Genomic DNA, 25499 nt, shown 5'->3' on the forward strand with positions numbered 1-25499 from the left:
AGAACATAATAATAATAATAATAATAATAATTAACTTTTAGGAGAAGTACCTTTATTGTGTTGACTATCAGTAGTAGAACTTAAAATGACAGTGACATTAGAAGACGGTGGGGGAGGTGCATTCTCTTTTGGAACGACTAAATGCCGACCATTTCGAAGATGATTATTCGGCGTTGGCGATGGCGATGGTCGTCTTGGAGGTAATGGCGGACTCGGAACGATTCTTCGAGGTGGTATTGGTGAATTCGTAGGACTGATATCCTCTTCGTCGTCGGTATCGTCGCAAATCAATCCGTTCCTTAGCTCCATTATATCCTAAAACATCCAGATCAGAAGAGGGAAGTCGTTAATGATGTCATCGTTCTAAAAATTCAACCAATTTCAAACGCATCTATAATTCGGTTTTATATTTTATTATTATTATTTTTAAAATTTATTAAGGATATATAAACAGCAAAGAAAGAAGTAAAATTTCTTCTTTTTTTGTTTGTCTTTTACGCCAAGAGAACAGTAATTCAATAATTTTGATTGACTAATATATATACTGATATATACTACTATTATTACTATTACATTACTATTATTGTCATCATCATCATCATCATCATCATCATCATCATCATCATCATCATCATTATTATTATTATTGCTACTACTATGAAAGATTTACATTTCCAAAATATATTAGGGATAGAATTTATATAGATAAGAACTAGTAATAAATAATTGTACGAAATAAAAAAAAAAAAGATTATGTTTATGTATTGAGAATTATTTTAAAATGTATTTTTCTGTGCTTCGAGAATGCAACGAAGTGCAATATAATTTTATAAATTTATAAATCCTTCTCTCTCTCTCTTTCTCTCTCTCTCATTCTCTTTCTTTTTCTCAAATCCGATTATTAATTTTTTTATTCGTATAAATTTGTTTCTTTCGCAATTGGAATATTTAGACTTTGTCGTAATAACAAAATATGCTGTTGTAATAAATCGATATTACATAAGTAAGATAAAGTATTATATAAGAGAAATTATTATAATATATATAATATATTTTTTAATATTAAAATATTATTATTATTATTATACTATATTTATTATATATAATATAATTAACTATAATAATAGTAAATTTTTATTAAATTAAATACTAATAAATTAATATATTATATATATATACATATATATATATTTATACATATACATACATACGTAAAGAGAGAGAGAGAGAAAGAGAGAGAGAGAGAGAGAGAGAGAGAGAGAGAGAGAGAGAGAGAGAGAGAGAGAGAGAGAGAGAGAGATTATATATAAATAAGTGTTTTGATCGCATCTTATCACCAAAAGCCAAGAGTAATGTTTGTTAAATATATATTTTCAATTTGAACGAAAAATGAGAGCGTGTAAACGTTACAAATTCGTCAGGAGCATAATTAATTATTATTACATAAAGCGCTAAAGAAAAAAGAATATGAAGAAAAATGAAAAAAAAATGAAAAAATAAACAAAACAAAAAAAAAACATAAAGAAAAGCGAGAGAGACTGCCATAATGCGGAGATATGGTGTGTAAACTTACCTTAATTAATAATCTTTTCTAACACGTGACATCTCTCCTTCTCAGGTATGTACATTACCGATTAGTTCGATCATGCAGCGGGCAGAGAGAGCAATGGACCCAGTAGATAACGTTATGAAATAAAGATTTCAAATCTTTCTCATGCGAACACACGATACAAAAACTTTCAACAGCTTCATTTTCTCATGACGGTTTTTTTATCTGTTCTTTTTTTTTTTTTTTTTGGCTTTCTTTCTTTCGAAGTTTTACTTTCCCTTTTTCTATAGTTGCTGAGAGAGATCACTGTGATTACTTAAAAAGAAATAGTCTCTGTCGAATGAAAACTAAAAATTCAACGAAAGGAATATGTAAATTAAAAATATACATATATGTATATAGGATGTGTTTTCCTCCACCCAAGAAGATTTAACTTATACTTCAATATATCGAAAGCCTTTAATAAGTTTAAATGCAATGAAATTACTTTCAACTTTGATCTAACACGATTAGAGTTTTATCATTAAAAAAGAAAAAAAAAAATTTGTTTGTAAATTATTGTTAAGAAGTTGTTCTATGGGATCCCTTTTATATGCTCCTGAAGTGTGAGTAAGTAAAATTTTTTGGGACATCTTGTATATACATACATACATACATACATACATATATATATATATATGTATGTATGTGTGTATGTGTCCTAAAAGTTACACTCTCTTTGGTTTATCGTGATAAAATTATTTTATTTAAGATAAAAAAAAGAAGAAGAAGAAGAAGAAGAAGAAGAGAGAAAAGTTATTTGTTTCTTTTTTTTTTCAGAATCCCTAATATTTTACAATTGGATAGAAATAGAATAGACGAAGTAGAAGAATATGTATACTAAAATATTGTTTCATAGTGGATTTCATCGTGGAAAAAAAAAAAAGAAGAAAAAAGATTGTGAAAAAATAAAAAAATAAAAAAATAAAGAAAAATAATAAAAACACGGCCGCAGGTTTAACACACACGATAAAATTAGGAGCCTAACAGCTCATGTCAATTGTACAAATAATACTAATGGCTAGGCGTTGACACATTAGGTAACACGTATGAAAGTTATATTATTGTCTTGTACTATTAAAAACATCGATTTAAATCGTTGTTTTTTCTACTGCGATTTAACTTTTCTTTCTTTCTTTTTTTTTTTTTTTTAATGTAAACAATCATTTAATTAAAAAAAAAAAAAAATATTACATATCTTTAAAATTCTGATCCATTTGCAATTATTTCGATAATAATAGTCATTGTTAGGTCATTATCTTTTCTGTTGCAAATTGAATTTTTTTTTTTTTAATGTAAACAATTATTTAATTAAAAAGAAATTAGTTATCTTTAAAATTGTGACATTATATATATATGTGTGTGTGTGTATGTGTGTATGTATATATATATGTGCTGCTATGATCACCGGTATAAAAATCTTCTGATATATTCTTTTGCAAAATAAATAATAAATATTTAAAAGTAAAGAGGATAAAAATTATTCGCTGTCAAAGATATCTATCGCTAATAAGACGATCATTACACATTCTTTCTATCGCCAACAGGTATATATGTGTATATGTATATAATAGGTTCTAATAGATTACACAAAGACGCACACAGTTGTTGACATATTTAGCTAATTAGCAATTATTTTATTGCCGGTTTTGATGGATTTTATGTTTTTTTTTTTTTCCTTTTTATTTGTTTTTCTTTTTTATTTTTCATCGATCAGTATACATATATATATGTGTATATATACATATATATATGTATATATTTTCTCTCTACATCTATAGTAAATATATATATATATATATATATATATATATATATACATACATATACAGTGTGTCTCAGTTAAGTTAAACATCTAAATTATTTATGTTATCATCGAAAATAAGAAAAAGAAAAAAGAAAACTGTCAAAAGAGTTAATATAAGATTTCAGGGATGTGAATCCGACGATGATAAAAAAGAAAAAAGAAAAAAAAAAAAAAAAAATCCAGGCCCATTTTTGAATACTATTACAATATTCATAATCAGTGCTAATTTCTTTTGTAAATTAACATCTGTTTCTTACAACGTTAGGTTGTGATCAACTGCAAGACGACTCATCGTACTATGGCCTTCACATAATTTTAAAGAAAAAGAAAAAGAAAAAAAAAAAAAAAGAAAAAAAAAAATAATTCACAAAAGTTGATCACTTAATGAAACATTATATTAATGAATTATTATATTTAGCACTCAGTTAGCTATAACATCATATTGTAAAAAAAACAGATGTTAAAGAAAAAAAATCAATGACCCTCAAAATGATCTTGAATATTTTTTCTCATCAGCAGATGCACGCCTTGAAACCATATAAACTTTTCTCATACTCATATTTTTCTTACTTTCAATAACAGCGGAAATAATTGAGATGTTCGAGTTAATTTGAGACATCCTGTATATATACTATGTTTTTAAGTTCGTATAATTTCACGAACAATCGGTTTAAAGCTCGATCCTTAACCATACAGAATACTGTGATAGGTATAATCGCATTTATCGTGATTGATTCATTTGTTATACATACATACATATATACATATATATATATATATTTATATATATATATGTACGTTCTATTTATTTTTTAAGAGAGAATATTATTATTAAAAATATGATAAAATAAGTTAAATTATTAGTGTGACCCAAAGGCCTTTCTCTCTCTTTCTCTCTCTCTATCTTTTTCTTTTCGAAATATTATTATTATTTATTATTATTATTATTATTATTATTATTATTATTATTATTATTATTATTATTATATCTATATATATATATATTCTTTTGTTCTTTAAACGGATCGATCCCCTTCTGTCGAAAGTTCATTGAGATGATAAATATTAGTTGATCGTAAAAATTGTATATGTAACGAATTACACGTCTCAGAAAGCTTAATTATAATATATAATTTCTTTTGCTTTGCTTTTTTTTTCGAAATCGATTGGCAAACTCTTGATAGAGAATAGTTAACCATCCTTCACATTAAATGATAAGTGATTGCCTTTTAATGACGAAAGATGACAGGAGAAAGAAATGAAAAAAGTTTTTGTCGTTATTAAATTTGAAAAATGAAAAAAAAGAAAAAGAAAAAAAAAATTGAATGCTAATAAATAAAAAATTTTATTATTGTTGTTGTACTTTTTTCATTTTTTTCTCGAGTCTTCACGAGCGATGTGGCAATGAAACGAGAACAGGTGGATTGATATAATAAGCCTTGAACGTTACAGCTTCCTAATGAAATGCAAACAAAAGCGAACCTACCTTCGGGGTTGTCCAGGGAGATTCGAGAACAAATCTGGGACATTTTCTTTTGGCAAATTTTGATAGAGGTACAAGTATGTTCGAACGTAATTGTTAGTAGAAAAAAAATAAAAAAGGAAAAAAAAAAATCAGGTCAGAAACGACGCACTGCAAACAAAATGCTAAATTGCATTCGATGTGCTCGATGATCGATATAAAAGAAAAAAGAAAAAAAAAAAAAGAAATTCCCAAAGTAATCTTTCGAGATGATAAACAAGTCGATGATTACGGAAGTGATCCAATTGTAACTCATATATATTTTTTCGGCTTTTCAGATATTTTCAGAGACATTTGATTTTGAATTATTTGAATCTAATTTTTCTATAATAACAAATACAGAAAAAATAAGCATACATATGTATGTCTATTTTTGATAAAATATAATTCTCTCTTTAAAGTAATTTTAAAAATTTTCATTTTCATAATAACGCGTTTTGTAAATATAAAATATTACTTTTAATATCACAAATCATTTAAATCACTTTTATAATCGGTTTGTAATGATCAAGAGAAAAAGTATGTACATATTTATTCTTAATGATTAATTATTCTTCTATGTAATTTAGAAATTTTAAGAACAACGCATTGTACAAGATATGTCTTTTGATGTCTCAAATAATTTATTAAATCACTTTCATAATCATAGGCTCAAATGTTCCTTACAGAACTATTTTTTTTTTTCTTATATCAAATAAATGAATCCCCCTTCGATCACTTTGGAAATTGATTAAGAATATTTGTAAAACAAAAAAAAAGTCGCGCGAGTAACTTTGATCAAGATTGTAGTAAAATTGGTCCCCTTATTTTTTCATTTTTGTTAACGTTTTCTTTCTTTCTTTTTTTTTTTTGCATTCGATACAACAATTGGTCGAGGTTCCTTAGATTTTTTACTTTGCCTTAATTACTTTCGAGATAACGTATATATATCTTCTCATAATCGATCAAAATCCGATGAAACATGAGAGATCTACTTATACTCGAGATCATGAAATGCATTTTATATATATATGTATATATATATATATTGTCAGGCATATCCTTGAAAGTAAGGCTTACTGTGTGTTTTGGGAGATTTGTTATACACAGAGCACATTTAATAAGGAGGGGGTGGTAGGTGCTACTCCTAGTCGGATACCTCGGTGTCGGGGTCGAGATCCCGCGTGGGGGTTGATGCATTGTTAGCTGACGCTGAATGTACTCCAGGTCGATGTGTTCTTCGAGGATCAAATGGATCCACTACGATTTGTTCGGTACCCTTGATCTCTGCTCGACAGAATGGGCAACCTTGCCCTTCCGAATCCTGTAGGGTTCATCAAGAAATTTATAATAACGATATATTCTTCATATTTATGTTTATATCAATAATTGTTTTATCGCTTATTCGTGCATTGTTCGAAAGATTCGTGATTGTGCTCTATATATGCGACGTAAATATATATATATATATATATATATATATATATATATATATATATATGACTGAGTCAAATGTTCCTAGATAGATCAAAAGCTCCTAAATAATCTTAAAAATCGTTTACGCTTTTTTCAAATTGTAAAAATTCAAGCTGCGTTTGTAAAATTAATTAGATTAAAAAATTTGCTTGAAAAGAGTAATCGATTTTTAAGATCATCTAGAAACATTTAGCTTATCTAATATAAGTATACTAAAAATGTATTCTCTTTGAACGTATATTGAATCATAATTGAAGATATTTGTAGGTCAAGATTTTATAGATACATATACGTATGTATATTTTTTTTTAAACGTAGATTCATTTCAATTTTATGTTTCATTAAAGATTGGCACGAACTTTCTAAACTATAGTTTGACAATATTGTTACTGAAGCAACATTTAACATTATATTTTATTTTCACATGTAAGAGATACAATGAAATATAAAATACTGCTACCTGCCAAGCTGTAAGACACGGAGTACAAAGTAGATGTCCACAAGGTTCTATCCTAACATCCTTATCATGCTCCGCACAAATCTTACACAATTGGAATGTGCTACCCATTTCACAATAAAGTTCATATTGTTCTGCAGTCACTTTTATGTGTTCTTCGGGTGTTGGTTGTACAGCCCATGTTAAATCTGGATTTATATTACGCCCGTCAGGATATAAATAACTGAAAGAACATTTTTCATTTATATAAGTTAATTATTTCTTTTAAGAAAATTTTCATGTCATTTTTTTTTATTATTTATTATTTATTATTATCATTGTTTTTGACATTTTAAGTGATTCCATCATTCGTCATTACTTACAAGCCTTCCCGATAACCATCTAAAAGTGCTTGACAAAGACTCTTATTGTGTGGTATAGTTTGAAGTATATCTCCATCTGACGTAACATATCCAATCGCCCATTGACCTAATCTCGTGCAACTTAATCGAAATACGTAACTTCCAGGTTTGGTGATACAATATTTTTGTAAACGTGCCTTTACTTCATCGTACGTGAGAAAGGCAACGTAACCGGGATGTGCCACAGCTAAGATTTTCCAATTGCGTAGAAGCGTCGACCATGGTTGAAATAATCTTTTCATTAGACGGCAGAGAAAGAGAGAGAGAGATAGATAGAGAGAGGGAGAAAAAACAAAAAAATACATACATTTTATTAAAATTGAAGCAATAAATATTTTCCAATATAAATATGCATTTTTAATTTACCTCGTAAATACATCAAATTCGAAATTGGAGATATAGTCGTTGCACGTAAGATCTATCGTCGATTTCAATGCCATTGCTTGTAATCCAGAACTTATCGGGTGTACCTGATTTAATTCGTGTCTAAATACTTTCCATGGAACCAAAGTACTGTAAAAATAAAATACATTTTTAAAGTTTTTTTTTTGTCTTTTTCCATTTTGTTTTTACAAAATTTTCGTAATTAAATAATTCATAATTTTCTTTCTATAGCAAAAGTTTCTAGCTGATTTTTAAAAATCGATTATTCTTTTTCGAGATTTTTTTAGGTTATATATTTTTTTTTATTTTTCCGATTATAAAATTACGAGCTTAGCTTGTAAAATTACAAAAAGTCTTTTGAAAAAGTACGAGAAAGAATAATTGATTTTTACATTCATTTAAGTGTTGTCCTGTATACATAAAAAAAAAAAAAAAATTTCTTGCCATCGCTACCCACCCTCCATCTTCCAAGTAAAATCCATTTTTAACGGAAAAAATATTTTCAATATGGCAGGATCGTATTAAGATATTCCGATACCCTACATTAATAATATTTCGAAACTGAAAATTTTCAATACAAAAAGGATAAGTATTTTCAAAATATAAAAATCCATATAAGAAATGAAGTAATTCGTTAGAGATTTAAAGCAACGATGGACCATAACATAATGCATTTTAATTCATGTCATATTCTTAGAGACTTAATAAGACATTGTTTCATAACTTGAGCATCCTTGATGCGTAATACGAGAACCAAGGTTCGCAATATGTTTCTACGTTTTATTTTCTCATGCTTTACATCAGTTGGTGTCTATAATAGTATATATTTAAAGTTTCGATCGAAACGTACTGTAGAATAAAATGTAATTGAACGAAGTGTTATCCGTTATCTAATCTAACCTCAAAATTTTACTTTTAATAAATATTTCATAACCAAAAACATTCGAATTATCAAAATTTTTTTTTGATGACTTTTCTTTTATGTTTATGCAAAAAAAAAAAGGAAGAGAAAGAAAAGAAATAATAAACAGATATAACGGGTGCAATAATGAATAAAAAATATTTTAACGATCCTAGGACGAAAATAATTTTCTATGAATCATTTTTATCGATTCGACGATTCGTCTAAGGAAACGTTCATAGACGTTTAGTTATTCCGAAGAAAATTGCTTTGTCACGTTGAACAAATGTCATCGGCTTGTCACACGTGTCCTCGATTGTGTCTATTATTTCGTGAATCAAATGAAAAATTTAAGAGTACACTTAGCTTTTGCTCTTTCTCCAACTATCGTATATTATATAATCGCATAAGAGTATACTTTCTTATACTCATATACTACGAAACATACGAGCACAAAAATATATTTTTCTGTTCGATAAAAACTGTCGTTATCGAAATTTTTATTGTTTAAAAAGAAATTATATAACTTTACTTCGATTGTTATAACGGATATATGCGATATAATAAAAAGACATACCTTCTATTTAGGAAAAAAAATAAAATAAAATAAAATAAAATAAAAATCTACTTCAAATGAATATTAAAATATACGTGATCAAAAAGTAATCCAGATAAACGACAAATAATTAAAAAAAAAAAAAAAAAGAAAAAAAAAAACAATCGATCGTCGATTCAACATATTTCATCTTTTCGAAACTTTTATTTATTTATTTATTTGATCGTTCTGTGCACTTTTATGGATCTAAAACATTTTTGTTTGTTTACTATGAATAATTAAAAAAAATTTGATATAAATTACCGATATTTAATTACAAGTCGTTTGGAAGATAATGGTATATGTCGAATGAGGTTAATTATTTCTTGAATTTCGAATGTCACTAAATAGAAAAGAAAGAAAAATCGTCGATATATTTTATAAATTTCTTAAAATAACAATTTTTAATAACAGTGATTACGTTACTGTCCGTGAGAAAAACAATCGTCGCGCGCATTCGTTTTAACGGATTCCCCTACCTTCCCCTCCAACATGTCCGCAGTTATTAGACGAAAGTTGCGCATCGGTTCGTCAGTGTAAGAAGAGAATCGATGTTGCGTGGTTTTATTCTTCGTGAAAGTGTTGTGCTATCTCTGATCACTGTTTTCTTCTCTCACCGATATTTTTTCGGTAAGATTAATAAATCCACAATAAGAAGAAAGATGATTTGTTACGTTAACGATAATATAAATTATCGTAAATAATTATGAAAAAGAGAATACGTGAAAATAGGCTAAGGGCAACCGGCTACAACGTAGTCACCGAAGGCTATTTTAGTTTTCTCATTGGTTTGTTAGATGGCGCGACGTGTTTTTTTTTCCCAACGCGGTCGATAACAGTTCCCAATACCGATGGTAGAAAAATGTTTCCCAATATGCATCCTATTCGATCATCATTCGATCATTTCATTGCATTTACTATTGACTTCCTACTATGATTTTTTCATTTTTTTTATCATCTTTTCTTTTACTTATTATTATTATTTTCTTACGAATAATCGTCCAAACTATTGCGTTTGAGACTAGTTCGTAAACGAGTATTTTCTCATAATATGAATAATTGAATAATGATAATATGAAAAAATACGACAATGATATTCAAAAATGCATCCGTTACGTATGCAATACGTATACATATATGCATATGTGATGTATATATACATATATATGTGCATATATAAAGAGAGACTAATGGAAAAGCTTCGTCAAACGTCGAGCTTTTCTTTGAATTCGGACTTTTCTTTTGAATAAATTCAAAGGGTTTCCAAAAAGGGAATGAGGTTAATGTCGAATCTGAAAAGAGACAACTAGAGGAACATGCATGTATATCACATACATATGTTTTACTTAACCTTTTGTTAAAAATAATTTATTAACCGTGAGATAATCCAATTTTTCGAGACGATGATACGGAAGCATATTTATTCGTTTCTTAACGATCGTATAGTGTGATTTAAAGTCGTATGTATAAAAATGTATATATATATATATATGCTATATATAATTAGCAATATGTATATATATATATATATATATATTTGAACAATCTGAATTATAGTGATTAACAATGGAATATCGGTGACGCGATGCACGTTATCTCTTCGAGAGTATCTTTTCTTATCGGCTTACATCGATATTTGAAAAAGGCGGATGTGAAGATCCTGTTGTATGAATGACGACGTGCCTCCAATGAGTCAGCGTCTCTTCTGGAGAAGTGTCTTTTAAAAAAAAATGGGGGGAAAGGGGGTGGTATTAAATATCAATAAAATTTTATGAAACTAGACGATCAATACTTTCGATGATTATTTTGTTCCTTTTATCGTTTCATGACCATTTTACTAATAATAACAATAATAATAATGATAATAATAATAATAATAATAATAATAATAATAATTGCAAATTAATGTACGTGAAAAATATGATTCGACAAATTAAATGAACGACAATATATATTATTTTTTAAAAAATTAAAATATTGTGTCTTTCGTTATCTTTTTAATGAACCTAATTAGATATTTGATCGAAAATTGAAAAATAAAAGAAAGAAAAGAAAACAAAAAAGTATTCGTGTTTGATGCACATCGTTGAAAATTTGCACTACAAATTTCAGGAACACCGTTACAAGTTAAACACTTATGAATGGAAAATGCACGCGATAAAAAAACTCGCATTGCTACCAAGGGCGTTCCCACTTCTCGTTCGATCTATAACAGGCACGTAAATTCAATGAATGTATTTTTTAATGAACGAAAAGAAAAGTACATATACACGAGTATCTATATAAATACAATTTGAATGGACTTGAACCCTTTTGAAAACGATAGACTTCGTGTAGATAGTATCGAAAACAATTTCCAAATTTTTTTTTTCCTTTGGAGTATACGGGGAAAAAAAAAACAAGAAGAAGTGAAAGAAAAACATAATCGAGCTCACGAGAAAATAATAATCGAAAGATCGAAGAAAAGGAAATCCGTAAAAAGTTTTCCTTTAATTCGATTTGATAAATGAAATATTTGCGAATATTCCGTGAACACGATTATACTATACTCCTCTTTTCTCGGTTTTACTTATATACACATCCCCTCTCTTACCCTTCCCTATATTCTCACCCACCCCGACTACCAAGAGATAAAATAACGAATGCTACGAATTCGTGGAAAAAGACGAAGAAAAATGTAGAAAATAAATCGTGTATATATTTGTCAGTGAGTGTATGTATATGTGCGTATGTGTGTGTGTGTGTGTTATATTTGTTCGATGTAAAAGAGGCAAGATGACGTAGCTTGACGTGCGTTAACAACAACGTGTGAACGTATGTTTATTCCGATTTAAAACCGAAACAACACATGTCCCCATTTTTATTAATCTTTTTGCCTTTTGATATCGCTTAGACAAATATATTTTACTAAATAAAAAGAAGTTTGATAATAACGTTGATTTAACGATTACCTTCTGTCTTTCTTTCTTTTCTTTTTTTTTTTTTTCGTATTTTCACTGCAAAATATTTTTATCGAAAGATTCGACGTTTCTTTCCATTTTTCTCTTTTCTTTCCATTTTTTTTTCTTTTTCTCTAGCTTTCGATCAGATTATTCACTTTGTTTCCATTTTTAGCTGTTGAAACGATGAGTGGAAATCAGGATTATAAATCGGCCAAATCGATTTACGATTTCACGGCTAATTCTATTAAAGGCGAAGAAGTTCCTTTGTCGAAGTGAGTATTCCACTTCTTCTTTTTTTCTTACGAATAAAGTCATATTTTTTTTTGTTTTCTATTTTTTCTTTCTTTCTTTTCTTTTTTTTTTTCTTCTTAAATCTCATCCACACAACTAGATACAAGGATCACGTATGCCTGATCGTAAACGTTGCCTCGAAATGTGGACTCACTGCGACGAACTACAAGGAACTGAATGAACTCCATGATGAGTACAATGAATCCAAAGGTCAGTGAGCAAAAGTTTCGAACATAAATCAATTTAAACGAGATCCGACAGAAAAAGATAGAGAAAGAGAGAGAGAGAGAGAGAGAGAGAGAGAGAGAGAGAGAGAGAGAGAGAGAGAGAGAGAGAGCAATGGATCCATTTAAAGTCGAATATATAATACGTATTTTATGTTACTTTTCAATAAGTTCAAATATTATGTTTTCAATATGTTATTTTTTCGACGAGTTAAAATTTTTTTTTCTTGTATCACAAATACATTTATCACATGTGTGTGTGTGTGTGTGTGTGTGTGTTATTATTATTATTATTAATAATATAGGATGGGTCAGAAGTTCTAAGATGGTTTTTAAAAACAATTACTCTTTAGAAAAAAAAGAAAAAAAAAAAAAGAAAAAGATAGGCTAAAAAGTTTTGGAAATGAGTAATTAATTTGTAAAATCATCTACAAACTTTTGGTCCACCCTATATATATATATATATATGTATGTATGTATGTATGTATGTATGGATGTATGTATGTATGTATGTATGTATGTATGTATGTATGTATGTATATGTATATGTATAATAAAATGTATGTGCTATATATGTATGTGAAGATATGATAGATAAATTTCTTGAATTATAAGAGATAGAGAGAAACACTTAAGATTATATCTCTTTGAAAGCATACACACACAATTGTTTCAAAGAAATTATAAACGATTGGAAAGACTAATATATATGAAAGAATATAGTATATTATTTGATCATTATTATTATTTATTAGGTTTACGTATCCTGGCTTTTCCATGTAATCAATTTAATGGCCAGGAACCTGGCAGCAGTGATGACATTTGCAGTTTTGCTGACAAACAAAAGGTAATAGATCTTACAATTGAAATTATTTAATTTAAGACACTAGAAACATTTTATGTACACATAATTTTCTCTGATGTCACATGTAACTTCAAAGTCACATAATTAACATATTATAATATATATATATATATATATATATATATATATATATATATATATAATATACACATATTATGTTAATTCTTTCTTTGGAAAATTAATTATTAGATAATTAATTTATTCGTTTGTATTATGGAAGTTTCATATTTATCAATCATTAGTTACGTTTAATACAATATTTTATAGTCATATTAATTAAATACGATATACAAAAAATATATATATATATTTATATATATATATAAAATATAGTTATAGAATAACTATATTTATAATATATAATCCAACATTAAGAAAGATGAAAAAAATAAATAGTTAATAAATAAAATTATTTATTGATGTAATTATATGTTTCATCTTAGGTAAAATTCGATCTATTCGAGAAGATCGACGTAAATGGTGATCATACTCATCCTTTATGGAAATATTTGAAAAAGGAACAAGGTAGTATCTTTGGTAATTTCATCAAATGGAATTTTACGAAGTTCATCGTTAACAAGGAAGGACAAGTCGTCGAACGTCATGGTCCTAACGTGAATCCTAACAAGTTGAAGGAAAATCTCGAGAAATATTTTTAATAACCAATAATAACCATGCATTACGTTTATCTTTACGATGTCATATCGATCATTAATAATATATTTATAGACCAATAAGATCGCTAAACGGGATTAATTTATATTATACACACACACACACAAAATTTTTTTCTTATGATGTTTGCACATAAATTCATTAATTACTTCATTTGTTTATAAAAGTATTTTTGTTTCTTTTTTATTTCAGTGACATACACATTATGTTACTCATTTATAATTATTACTCACTTTTCTTCTTCTCTCTTTTTCTCTCTTGCAAATTTATTATTTAATTTTTAAATTAATTTTCATCTCGTGATACGTTTTATATACATATAATATGTTATAGTACACGCGAATACTAACTTGAACAATGTTTTTTGATAAATAATATATATATATATATTATTATTAAATATATATTACTTCTTAAAAAATTATTTTGCAAATTAAATTGTTAAATTTTGTAAACACTTTACGAAGTTTTATACATATTTATATAGTATATTACACGTACACTTGTTCAAACAATATTTTTTTATAGAGAATATTACTTGTTTATAAATTATTTTGTTATCACTTCTGTATACTATATATATATAATCGATGTTCCTAATTATATAAATAAATAAATATTATACTATATTATCCATAAAAACACCCACACACATTCACATATATACGTTTAACAAGACGATACATTCGTCAGACATGATTTTAAAAAGGAAATGTATCGTTAAAATGTCGGTTTCTAATCGGTGAAATAAATCTGTCTTATATTCTTAATTATCCTTTTAATAGGAAAATTATCAGTAATAATAAATAAAAAAGAGAAAGAAAGAAAGAGAGAGAGAGAGAGAGAGAGAGAAAAATCCTATATTTATAAAACTCGTATTGTACTTGACACTGACTCACCATTAATTAATTACGCGTTGGGAGTAGAATAATTCGTTTCACTTATGTATCCTTTACGATGATCGTACAAGAGTATATGTGTATATATATGCATGTATGTGTATATAATTTCCTTAACTTCTCCCACGCTCTCTCTTTCTCTTTCTCTCTCTCTCTCTCTCTCTCTTCCCCTTTTCTTTCATTTTAGTCTTAATCAGCGCTAAACTCTTATGTCCATTCAACGAAGTTTATGTTTCTTCCTACGAGCATGATCTATTTCTGGCAAAATGAAAGCTGTTGCCAATTAAGTAGTAACTCTTCCTTTTGTAATCGTAAACTTATTTATTTCCTATCCTTTTCCACCTACCCCCATTATCCAATGATTTTATTCGTCGACACAATTGTATTCGCCATTGTAATTAGTAACTCTTACTTTTGATCGTAAATTTCTTCCCTTTTTCACCCTCCTTTTTCACCCTCCTTATGCAACGACTTTTTCTATCAGTCCAATTAAATTTCTTTTCTTCTCTTTTCTTTTTTTTTTCTTTTTTAAATTGATTTTCATTAATTTTTTCTTTTCTTTTTCTTTCATCATCCAACCATTTTTTTTCATCAGCTCGATTAAATTCGTCATTGTGTGTTAATATGATCTATAATAGAGGTAATGATCGATACGTCAGGAAAATGATATATACGATGCGGTCTAATCTACTTACTTGATCAAAGATTAACTTCCTATCTCGAGGACACGACCTCGATTGCGGCGCTCGAAGACGTCGGCTCCATTGAAATCGTAAATGCACACAACGAGATATCGTTTGATCTTATCCGAAGTAAATCGAACGTCGCTTTCAGGCTAAAACCACTTTTAAAATTTCTATTCGTACATTTCATCGGTAAATATATACGCGAGAAAGTATTATAAAAGATGTACTCGGTACATCTTTCAATATGGTTTTATCTACATAAAAAAGAAACTTCTTTTTTCCTCCTTTTCTTTCTTTCTTTTTTTTTTTTTTTCATGTTAAAAATCCTTCGATCCGAGATTAAGAATCTTTCAATGATCTTAAAGAAATTTTCAAACGATGTATGTATTATATATCATCGTATAGAAGGTAAAAAATTTTTTCTATACGTATTCACACGTCTTCGATTGGTATGGATTTTCTTTTCCCAAAATATCGACAAAATTAAATTTAATCAATGAAATTATTATCAGGAAGGAACGATAATAACTTATTTGCTTTATTTCATAAAAGATTCGATTCGATTAATCCCGACAAAATTCAATCAATGATCTAGCATTTAATCGAAGAGAGAAACATTAATTCGTATGTTCTTTATTTTTATTAAAACCTTGGATATGTATAAATTATTCAATGATCTCTCGACGAAACTTAAATCAATTATATAAAATATTGCCATCATATTAGACATCAAATTTATTATTATTATTTTTTTTTTATCTTATAGTTATTATTTCCGATTCATAGGAATTTTTCAATGATCACGATGAAACTTTATGAATGATATATATTATCGCGTCTAAAGGAATACAATACCTTTTGTTTCTATTATTTCATTTTTATTATTATTATTATTATTATTATTATTATTATTATTATTATTACTATTATTATTGTTATATATTTGACACACAAAGAGAGTATTCGAGCATATACGGTCAACGTAGGAAAACTCAAAGCCGAGAGAGATACTACTACCCGCTATAATTAGTCGTCCTTGCTTGTGTCGACTGATCCGGCGCTCGACTCCATTCATAGAATGCAGCTTTTCCACGAGCCATCGGCATTGGACGACGTATGGATGCTACTCATCGTTGAACATACTACATACATATATGCATACATACATACATGTGTATGCGCACGTTTGTGTAAAATACATGCAGACACAAACACACACATATATATCTATCTCACTCATATTACAAGGGCAAAACCGATAACTGATCGAAGTTGGAAAAGGGCATTGGGGGTTGCAGAGAAAGAGAGAGAGAGAGAGAGAGAGAGAGAGAGAGAGAGAGAGAGAGAGAGAGAGAGAACCAATTTCTACCTACACTTAGGATACTAACATAGTTGAAAGCATTTTTCTTTTTTTTTTCCTTTCTCTTTTTCTTTCTTTTTTTTTTTTTTTTTAAGTAAACACTAGATTTCAATGTAGCAGCAAGCAAGACAAAAATTCCACATTGGTACTTTTCAAACGTAAATATTAGAAAAGTGTTCTCTTTATCCTAAAAATCTTTTCTTGAAATCCTTTTTATCTTTTAAACAGATCTTTTATGAATAAACCTAAGTATTAACAGTTTTATCGTTTATTTGTTAATCTAACGAAGATGATAAAGAATGATGATCTTCATATTTAATGTATTTATTTGTCTATCCGTGTATACGTATGTATATTTATCAACTTTTTTAAAGGTTAAGGACGAAATGTATTTACTATTATTATTATTATTATTATTTCAAATACCATTATTGTTTACTATATTTATTATCATTAAAATAATACTATTTATATGGATTTATTACTTTACTTAAATCTTTCCTTTTATTATAAAATATTACAATATTAAATGAATTTGTCCATATAATATTATTATTCTACTAATAAATTTATTATTTTTCTATGTGGATATATATATATATGCATGTATGTATGTATGTATGAATATATACACATCGTAGACTAACATGAATAAATTACAAATTACTTATATACACATATACTTATGTAAGGAAGACACCATATGTTATTTATACTTATATATACATCTATTTATTTAATATATATTTATTTTATTTATAATATATAGTTTTATGCTTTATACATATAATACTTAGATAAAAAAAAATAAGACAAATAAATGTTTCACCTTAACCTTTAAAAAATACATATATGTTATATAAATAAATTTTATATATATACATACATGCATACATATATATATATATATGTATATATATATATATATACACACACACACACACATGCATGTTAATTATTTTCTTTTAAACGATTTATCTCAACGCGACGACCAAATGAAAAGATAAAACCATTTAGAAATTATGAAAGCACGCAATTTCTTTTGCCTACGTTATATACCTGTTATATATATATATATATATATATATATATATACATACACATACGCACACACATATATATTTTTGTAACCTTTATTGTGGGCGTCTCGTAATTAGTTCTATTGAAGATTATGAAAAGTATGGAGATATGTATACGTGAGTGTACATTGTACACTTTTTTATGGACATACTCCCCCCCCCTCTTTCTCTTTCATGTAACGTAAATAAATTATACTGCGCACCTTGGCCGGTCGATAAACACGAGAGACTATCGTGCTCCTATAATTAGCACTGATGACGCACCTAATAATTAGTATCGGATCCTAAATGTATTTTAAACGTATAACGTAAGCTCATATTCTTCTCTCTCTCTCTCTCTCTCTCTCGTCTCCCTTTACCGTGAAATTTAAACGGAGAAAAAAATCAGTATATATGTGTATGTGTGTTCTCTAAGTATATACTAAATACTTTCTCTCTCTCTCTCTCTCTCTCTCCCCCCTCTCTCTCATGTAGAACGGTGTTAAGTAAAAATATATCTAATGGAAAATGTCAGTGGAACGACTAGAATGAAATTTCAAGGATGCTTCGTCCTTTCCAAAGGTTCTATTATAATGCTATTCACATGGTAGTATTCTTGTTGACTTCTATATTATATTAACCACCATTATCAAATATTATTTTTATTATTATAGATATTGCCTCTCATAAAAGTAAGATTATTATTTTCATAACGCACGTGTGCCTACGGTAGGATTCATTCATTCGTACAGATATCGATAAACGTTGCATATATTTTTTTATCGAATTACATATGCCATCACCGTGTGTATCTGTCTGCATGTGTGTGTGTCATCTATTTGACATTTTGTATATATGCATGAGCTATAAAAAGGGATATTATATTGTGAAATATGTATATATATATATATATATATTATTTTTTTCTTTTAAATGTTAGTAAATTAAAATTAAAAAAGAAAAAAAAATTTGTACGAAATTAGCTATGGCAAATGTGTTGTAACATATATTTAAAATGATAAGAGTTCATTATAATTAAAAGTTCAAAGTTTATCGTCAAAATGGCGAACAAAATTATTCGAATAGCTTTTTTTTTTTTCTTCTTTTTTCCATTTCACTTTATTACGTTTCATTTTTAGAATAAAATAATGATTAATCGTAATTAAAAATTCGAAGCTTATTGTTCAAATAGTAAATAAAAATGTTCGAACATTTTTTTTTGTCCTTTCCTTTCATTTCCTCTGTTTCACTTCGGTACACCGTACCAAAGAGAAATACTTGTGAACATAGGGAAGTCACCCCTCGGAATGTATTTCAACCCCCTTAAGGAGAATTACTTTCACAGTGACAAAGAACGTAGACAGTGAATTCTTGACATGGTTCGTCTGTTCTAACGTAGTTTACGGATAAACGTAGGGTATAGACGATGTAACCGAAAATTCCACGTCTTCTCGATAACAACGCAAAGCCAAGGAACCTCATGAGAAGTTCTTAAGGTATAAAATTGTGTGTGTATGTATGTACTTATCACATAACAAAGTGAAAATCTTCTGTGACATTTATTTCTTAGTGAATTCCTCCGAAGATTTATTCGAGTCTTTTTCTTTAAAATAGTCTGAGAAAATATATACATATATATAATATAAAAGATTTCATTTAATATAGTTATATATATATAGGTCACCCTTATATATATATATATAAAATGAATACATACATATATAAAAAATTTGATATTTCGTTTAAAAAATATATATATATATATATAAAAACTTGGATGTTAATACAAACTTTTAATAGTTCAAAAAATTCGTTATATTAAAAGTGAATCAATATTAATAATACTAATAATTTTTATTAATAATAAATAATAATTCTTCTCTCCTTCTTTCTGTCCTTTTCTTTTCTTTTTTTAAATATTTCAATTCATAAATTTAATAATTTCATAATATTCAATATCAATGTATGACAATATTAATGTTACAAAGATAAAACGATAACAAGAACAATAACAGTAACAAATAAAACAAATATTCTTCAAAATCTTAAAGTTTATTCATTTTCATCTTCATTGTTATACGAAAATATTCTGACGTTGTCTATAGTAGGAAGGTGTGAAAGTTAATTTTTTTAACACGTTGAAAAAAATGAAAGAAAAAAAAAAAAAGGAACAAAAAACAATATAATCCGGTTTTAGGATTTGTCTGTCTGCACGTCGACGACCGTGAAACCTTTCGAACCCCTTTTACGATCGAACTCACATGACTTTAAATGACCTCTCTTTCTCTCTTTCTCTCTCTCTCTCTCTCTCTCTCTCTCTCTCTCTCTCTCTCTCTCTCTCTCTGTCTCTTTCTTTCTTTCTTTCATACACACACGCACGCATAAATGCACGCACATACACATGTACACACACCAAATCATTTGCAAGAGAAATAATACCTATACATATATACATACATACATAATATGGGTCACGGTAAGAAAATGGATCCGGTGTAAAAGTTTCGATGCGTTTTTCCTTTCTCGTTCTCGCAGCACGTCGTCGGAGTAGCAGGAACGAGAAGCTCTTTCTTTAATAGATTCACGTATTCGTGCATATATGTATAAATATATACATATATACATACATACGTATATATGTATATAATATACCATTATGTATACATATAAAGTCATAGCCATAAACGCGAAACGATTTCTATGTACGATCCTTGCACGGATCCGTTCGTATGCGACCTTGTGTGCATACGAGATTCTTGCGTAATACAAAAAGGAACTAGGATGATAATATATATTCAATACATACATACATATATACATACATACATACATACATACATACATACATACATACATACATACATACATACATACATACATACATACATACATACAACATACATACATACATATAAACAGATAGACATACATCAAATGTATACATATATGTATATATATATATAAAATAAAAAATAAGATATATAAAATAATAGAAAAAAAAATAAATAAATAAAGAAAGAAACTAAAAAATAAAAAAGAAGTCCTTTTCTATTCCTATATAATAAAACGAGGAATTTGAAATTATTATAGTATTCCAAAGATATTCATGGAATCTATTACGTGAGACCTCTTTCTCTATCACATTATAAATAAGTTTCTTTCTCTCTGTCTCTCTCTCTCTCTCTTTCTTTCTCTCATATTACCTTATTGGATAGGTATTATAAATTGAATGTATTATCGAAGAAGAGAAGACGTCTTGAGTTTAATAAAGAAGTCACGATCCTCAAAGCGTCCTTTATTCCCCTCCTCTCTCTCTCTCTCTCTCTCTCTCTCTCTCTCTCTCTCTCTCTCTCTCTCTCTCTGGCTGTCTCTCTGTCTCTTTCTCTCTACTCCTTCCCATATTATCTCTCCTGTCGTTACTTCAAGTACGACGCTAAACCCTTTTGATAGAAATTGGCACAGTTAATTTCAATATAGATGGCCGAGAAGGATAAGTGGTGTTAGACGGAAATACGTTCGGAGAGTTCCGTGAAGATAGTTACGAGAACGTCTTTCTAGGACAAATCGGTAAAAGGAATACCACACCGTCCATTCAGTTCTATTTCAGGAAATGTATTTGTACTCACTCACTCACTTACTCACTCTCTCTCTCTTTCTTTATCTTTTACGTTCACGGATCTACTTTCTTCTTTTCCTTTTCTATGTCTCTACCCACTTGCAAAAGCTGTTTTCTCTTGGACATTGACTAGCAAAGAAGAAGAAGAAAAAGAAAGAGAGGAAGAAGAAGAAGCTGTGCTCTCTCTCTCTCTATCTATCTATCTATCTAACTATCTTTCTATCCTTCTCTTTTTCTTACTCTCTGTCGCGAGTAATAACGACGGGCCGGAAGTAAGGATGGCTAAAAATAACGGTTACATATTATATACCAACGGACGCACAAATAACCCCGTAAAAGTAGCAAGAAAGGTAATCGAATATGGAAACCAGACATTTCGAAGTAGTATATTTTAACGTGGGCGCTTTATACCACTCTAAATACTCTTCCTCCCACCCCTTCTATTCCATCGTATCACCGCGTCGATTCCAAGATCGACCGAGTTTTCATTGCGTGGGTGGTACTATCCGAAAAGATATAGATATACATATATCTATACTACGTGTGTGTGGGAGAGAAATAAAGAGAGAGAGAGAGAGAAAGAGGGGTAGAGTTAAATAAGAAAAATTGGATTAGCTTCTCGATTCTACTAGGTTCACGTTTTCGTACGATCAACCTTCTCCGAGAAAGTATTTCTCTCTCTCTCTCTCTCTCTCTCTCTCTCTCTCTCTCTCTCTCTCTCTCTCTCTCTCTCTCTCTCTCTCTTTTTCTTGTCATTTTAACGTCAACGAGGTCAAGGAAAAGAATGCGATTACAAGAAAACGACGAAGGGAAGAACGGACGTGTCATTCCATTCATCGGCTTCTTTCATCTCTTCTTTCATCTTTATCCCTATCATCTATTTTTTTATCTCTGCACACTTCTTTTAACTACTTTGATAATTTGATACTTTAAAATATTGAAAAAGAGAAAAGGAAAAAAAAATGTTTACTGTAGAAAGATTGAATATTCATTATATTTATCCTTTTAATTATTCGTTTTACAGTGAGTGGGCGCGAAAAGTTTCTAGACTTGTAGTTTTACTATATGAAAAAAAAAAAAAACAAATAAATAAAAGATAAGAGCGCAAAGTAAATTAAAAAAAAATTTAGCTTAATAAATCTTTCCGAAGGATAGAACGCGTTGAATATTCATTGTATGTTTTTACTCTTTTGATTATTCAATATATACAGGATAGATGTCAAAAGTTCCTAGACACTTGTAGTTTTACAATTTGAGAAAAGAAAAATATAAGTAAAAAATAAGCAAAAAAAGAAAAAAAAGGAGAAAGAAAGAACAAAAAAGTTCGGCTGAAAAGTTTTTCTGAAGGATACGACGTATCGAATATTCATTATATTTATTCCTTTTTAATTACTCATTATATACAAGATTGGTGGTAAAAGTTTCTAGACGGGTAAAAAATTCTTAAGCTTGCAATATTTATAACTTGAAAATAAGAATTGACCTGGAAAAAAAAAAAAAAAAAAGAACCACGGAAAAGGTTAATTGATCGTTAACATCGCCTAAAAACTGTTAAATTCATTCTGTATTTATTCTTTTAATTATTCACTTCATATTTAAAACAAAAAATTCAATTTATAGCTCTTTTTCTATAAGATTTTTACTTTTTCACGAAGATAGACAGAAATACGAGATAGATAGATAAATACAGATAGAGAGAAAGAGAGAGAGAGAGAGAAGTATACGATCGATAGAAAGAATCGAGACCTTCCAATCAGTCTCTCTTTGACAACGACTCGAAATGTCCGTCAGAAAAAGAAGAATAAAGCTCACTCTCATTTCTCATCCTTCTTTCTCTCTATATATCCTTTATCTGTCTATCTCTCTCATGTTTGACGAAGCCTATATGTACTTGAAAAATCTCTATCTCTGTCTCTATCTCTATCTTGATCACTGTCTCTCTCTTTCTCTTTCTGTTTCATACTTTAAAAAAAGAATCTTTTTATTCAATAGATTAAAACAATAGAAATTTTCTACTACTCCTATCAGCGATAAAACTATAAACTGTCACTCAAATAATTTTTATCTTAATCCTTTTCTTTCTATACATTTTTTTTTTTTTTATGAATCTTGTTTGCTTGCTTTCTTTTTTTTTTTGTATTTAAAGGAAAAGAAAAAAAAAAAAAAAGGTTAATTAATTTTTATTTCATATTCGAATAGCAATGTTTATTCAGAAAGTATAAATAATACTTCATATCATACAGTCATATTATAAGTATCATTTTTTTTTATTGTAATTTTATATTGTAAATGGAACAACAATAAAATGTAGATCTAAAAGAAGAAGAAACTGATAAAATATGTTTTATAAATGAAAGATCAATTTCTTCATAAAAAAAAATATACTTAATATGTTAAAAAATTTATTAGTAATGAGAGAACAATTTCTCATGAGAAATTAAGTTTAATGTCAGAGATATTGAAAAAAATATATATATAATAAATAAATAAAAAAATACAAAAATAAAAAAATACAAATTTTACTGGATATCATACATTAATAATTCTTCTTGATGGTTAGTTTAACGTAACATTGAAGAAAGGGGTTGAAAAAATGTTATTACAAATCGATATATCTTTTTGATAGTTAAGTTAATATCATTTGAAAAAGAAAACAGAAAGAAAGAAAAAAAAAAAAAAAGAGAGAGAGAGATAACAGAAATTTTATTACGAATGAAATCTTTTCATCTTTTCCTTGTAAATTAAATTTATATATATATAATATTGAAAAACAAAAAAAAATTATTGCAAATGACAAATCAATTTCTTTTTGAAAATGACGTTCTCTGACAAAGATAGATAGATAGATAGATAGATAAAGAGAGAGAGAGAGAGAGAGAGAGAGAGAGAGAAAGAGAGAGAGAGAGAGAGAGAGAATGACAGAAAGAAAGAGAAAGAGAAAAGATTCATAAAATACTATTTCTATGGAGGACCGTTGGCACTGACTGCAGAGTCGTCGAGCCAATGAGAGTAGGCGAAAGCTTGCACGTCGATAAGTGTACCAGACGAGGAGGAGAAAGAGAAGGAAGATGAAGAGGAGGATAAAGAGGAGGAGGAGGAGGAAGAGGAGGAGGAGTACGATGACAATGATGACAACGATGACGCAGATGACGTCGATGACACGAAGAGGAGTGAAGAGGTGAGGTGAGGTGAAGAGATACTCTACCACCTACCTCCAGCATCTCTATCTCCTCGATTCGTGCCGCTCTCGCTCGTTTAATTCGCCTTAATCGCAACGTCACGACCCCTTCCTTCCGCTTCGGCTCACGTCCGGATGTGAGCTTAACTCGGACGGCTACCGCGCCGAGAAAGAGGGAGAGGGGAGGAGGAAACTCTAGTCGGTACTTTCGTTCCACTATGTATATATCTGTATACGTGTATGTATCTATATTGTGTGTGTATACATATATAAATGCTATTGTTGAATTTACTCGATATTTATACACATATGTTATTGTAATTTAATTGTTTTTATATCTGTGTATAAATAATTAAAAAAAAAAAAAAGGAATGATAAATGCATTTATACATATACAATTTTTTAGTCGGTTCATCTCTAGATTTATATAAATTTATGCAATTATAAATTAATTACTTTGCGTTGAATCGCGTGCTAATTATAAATAATATTTAAATACCTGTATATATGTAAATTTGAATATATATATATATATATATATATTCAAATTATATATATGTATATGTATTTAATATATGTAAAATTTCGTGTCGAG

At 28.4% G+C, this 25499-nt stretch overlaps 2 protein-coding genes across 7 annotated transcripts in view; one reads left to right on the top strand and one right to left on the bottom strand.

Moving 5' to 3' along the window:
• Window positions 1–25499, bottom strand: part of LOC122626939 (E3 ubiquitin-protein ligase CBL) — a 48646-nt gene that overhangs the window by 2542 nt on the left and 20605 nt on the right. For 2 of the 5 annotated variants that reach the window (XR_006326761.1, XM_043807557.1), the window contains exons 2-6: window positions 7597–7743; window positions 7192–7464; window positions 6830–7052; window positions 6056–6220; window positions 51–315 (exon numbers count right to left, since the gene is read on the bottom strand). Coding sequence is in view for 3 of the 5 variants with exons in the window: in XM_043807557.1 (XP_043663492.1) it covers window positions 51–315; window positions 6056–6220; window positions 6830–7052; window positions 7192–7464; window positions 7597–7743 (1073 nt within the window). In the remaining 2 variants the exon portion in view is untranslated. Of the gene's footprint in view, window positions 1–50; window positions 364–5976; window positions 6221–6829; window positions 7053–7191; window positions 7465–7596; window positions 7744–25499 lie in introns of those variants that run through there. The other 3 variants (XM_043807558.1, XR_006326762.1, XM_043807559.1) reach the window with 3 other exon arrangements.
• On the top strand, window positions 9584–14205 carry LOC122626941 (probable phospholipid hydroperoxide glutathione peroxidase). 2 transcript variants are annotated; one of them, XM_043807562.1, is made up of 6 exons: window positions 9591–9740; window positions 11223–11325; window positions 12225–12324; window positions 12444–12553; window positions 13323–13414; window positions 13876–14205. In XM_043807562.1, exons 2-6 carry the CDS (start codon window positions 11259–11261, stop codon window positions 14089–14091), a joined length of 585 nt encoding a protein of 194 aa, XP_043663497.1. In that variant the 5' UTR covers window positions 9591–9740; window positions 11223–11258; the 3' UTR covers window positions 14092–14205. The 2 variants fall into 2 exon arrangements, with proteins under 2 accessions (XP_043663496.1, XP_043663497.1); XM_043807561.1 differs by lacking the exon at window positions 11223–11325 and having other exon boundaries at window positions 9584–9740.

This window comes from Vespula pensylvanica, chromosome 2 (genome assembly GCF_014466175.1).
Source record: "Vespula pensylvanica isolate Volc-1 chromosome 2, ASM1446617v1, whole genome shotgun sequence".
In the NCBI taxonomy this organism is placed as follows: domain Eukaryota; kingdom Metazoa; phylum Arthropoda; class Insecta; order Hymenoptera; family Vespidae; genus Vespula; species Vespula pensylvanica.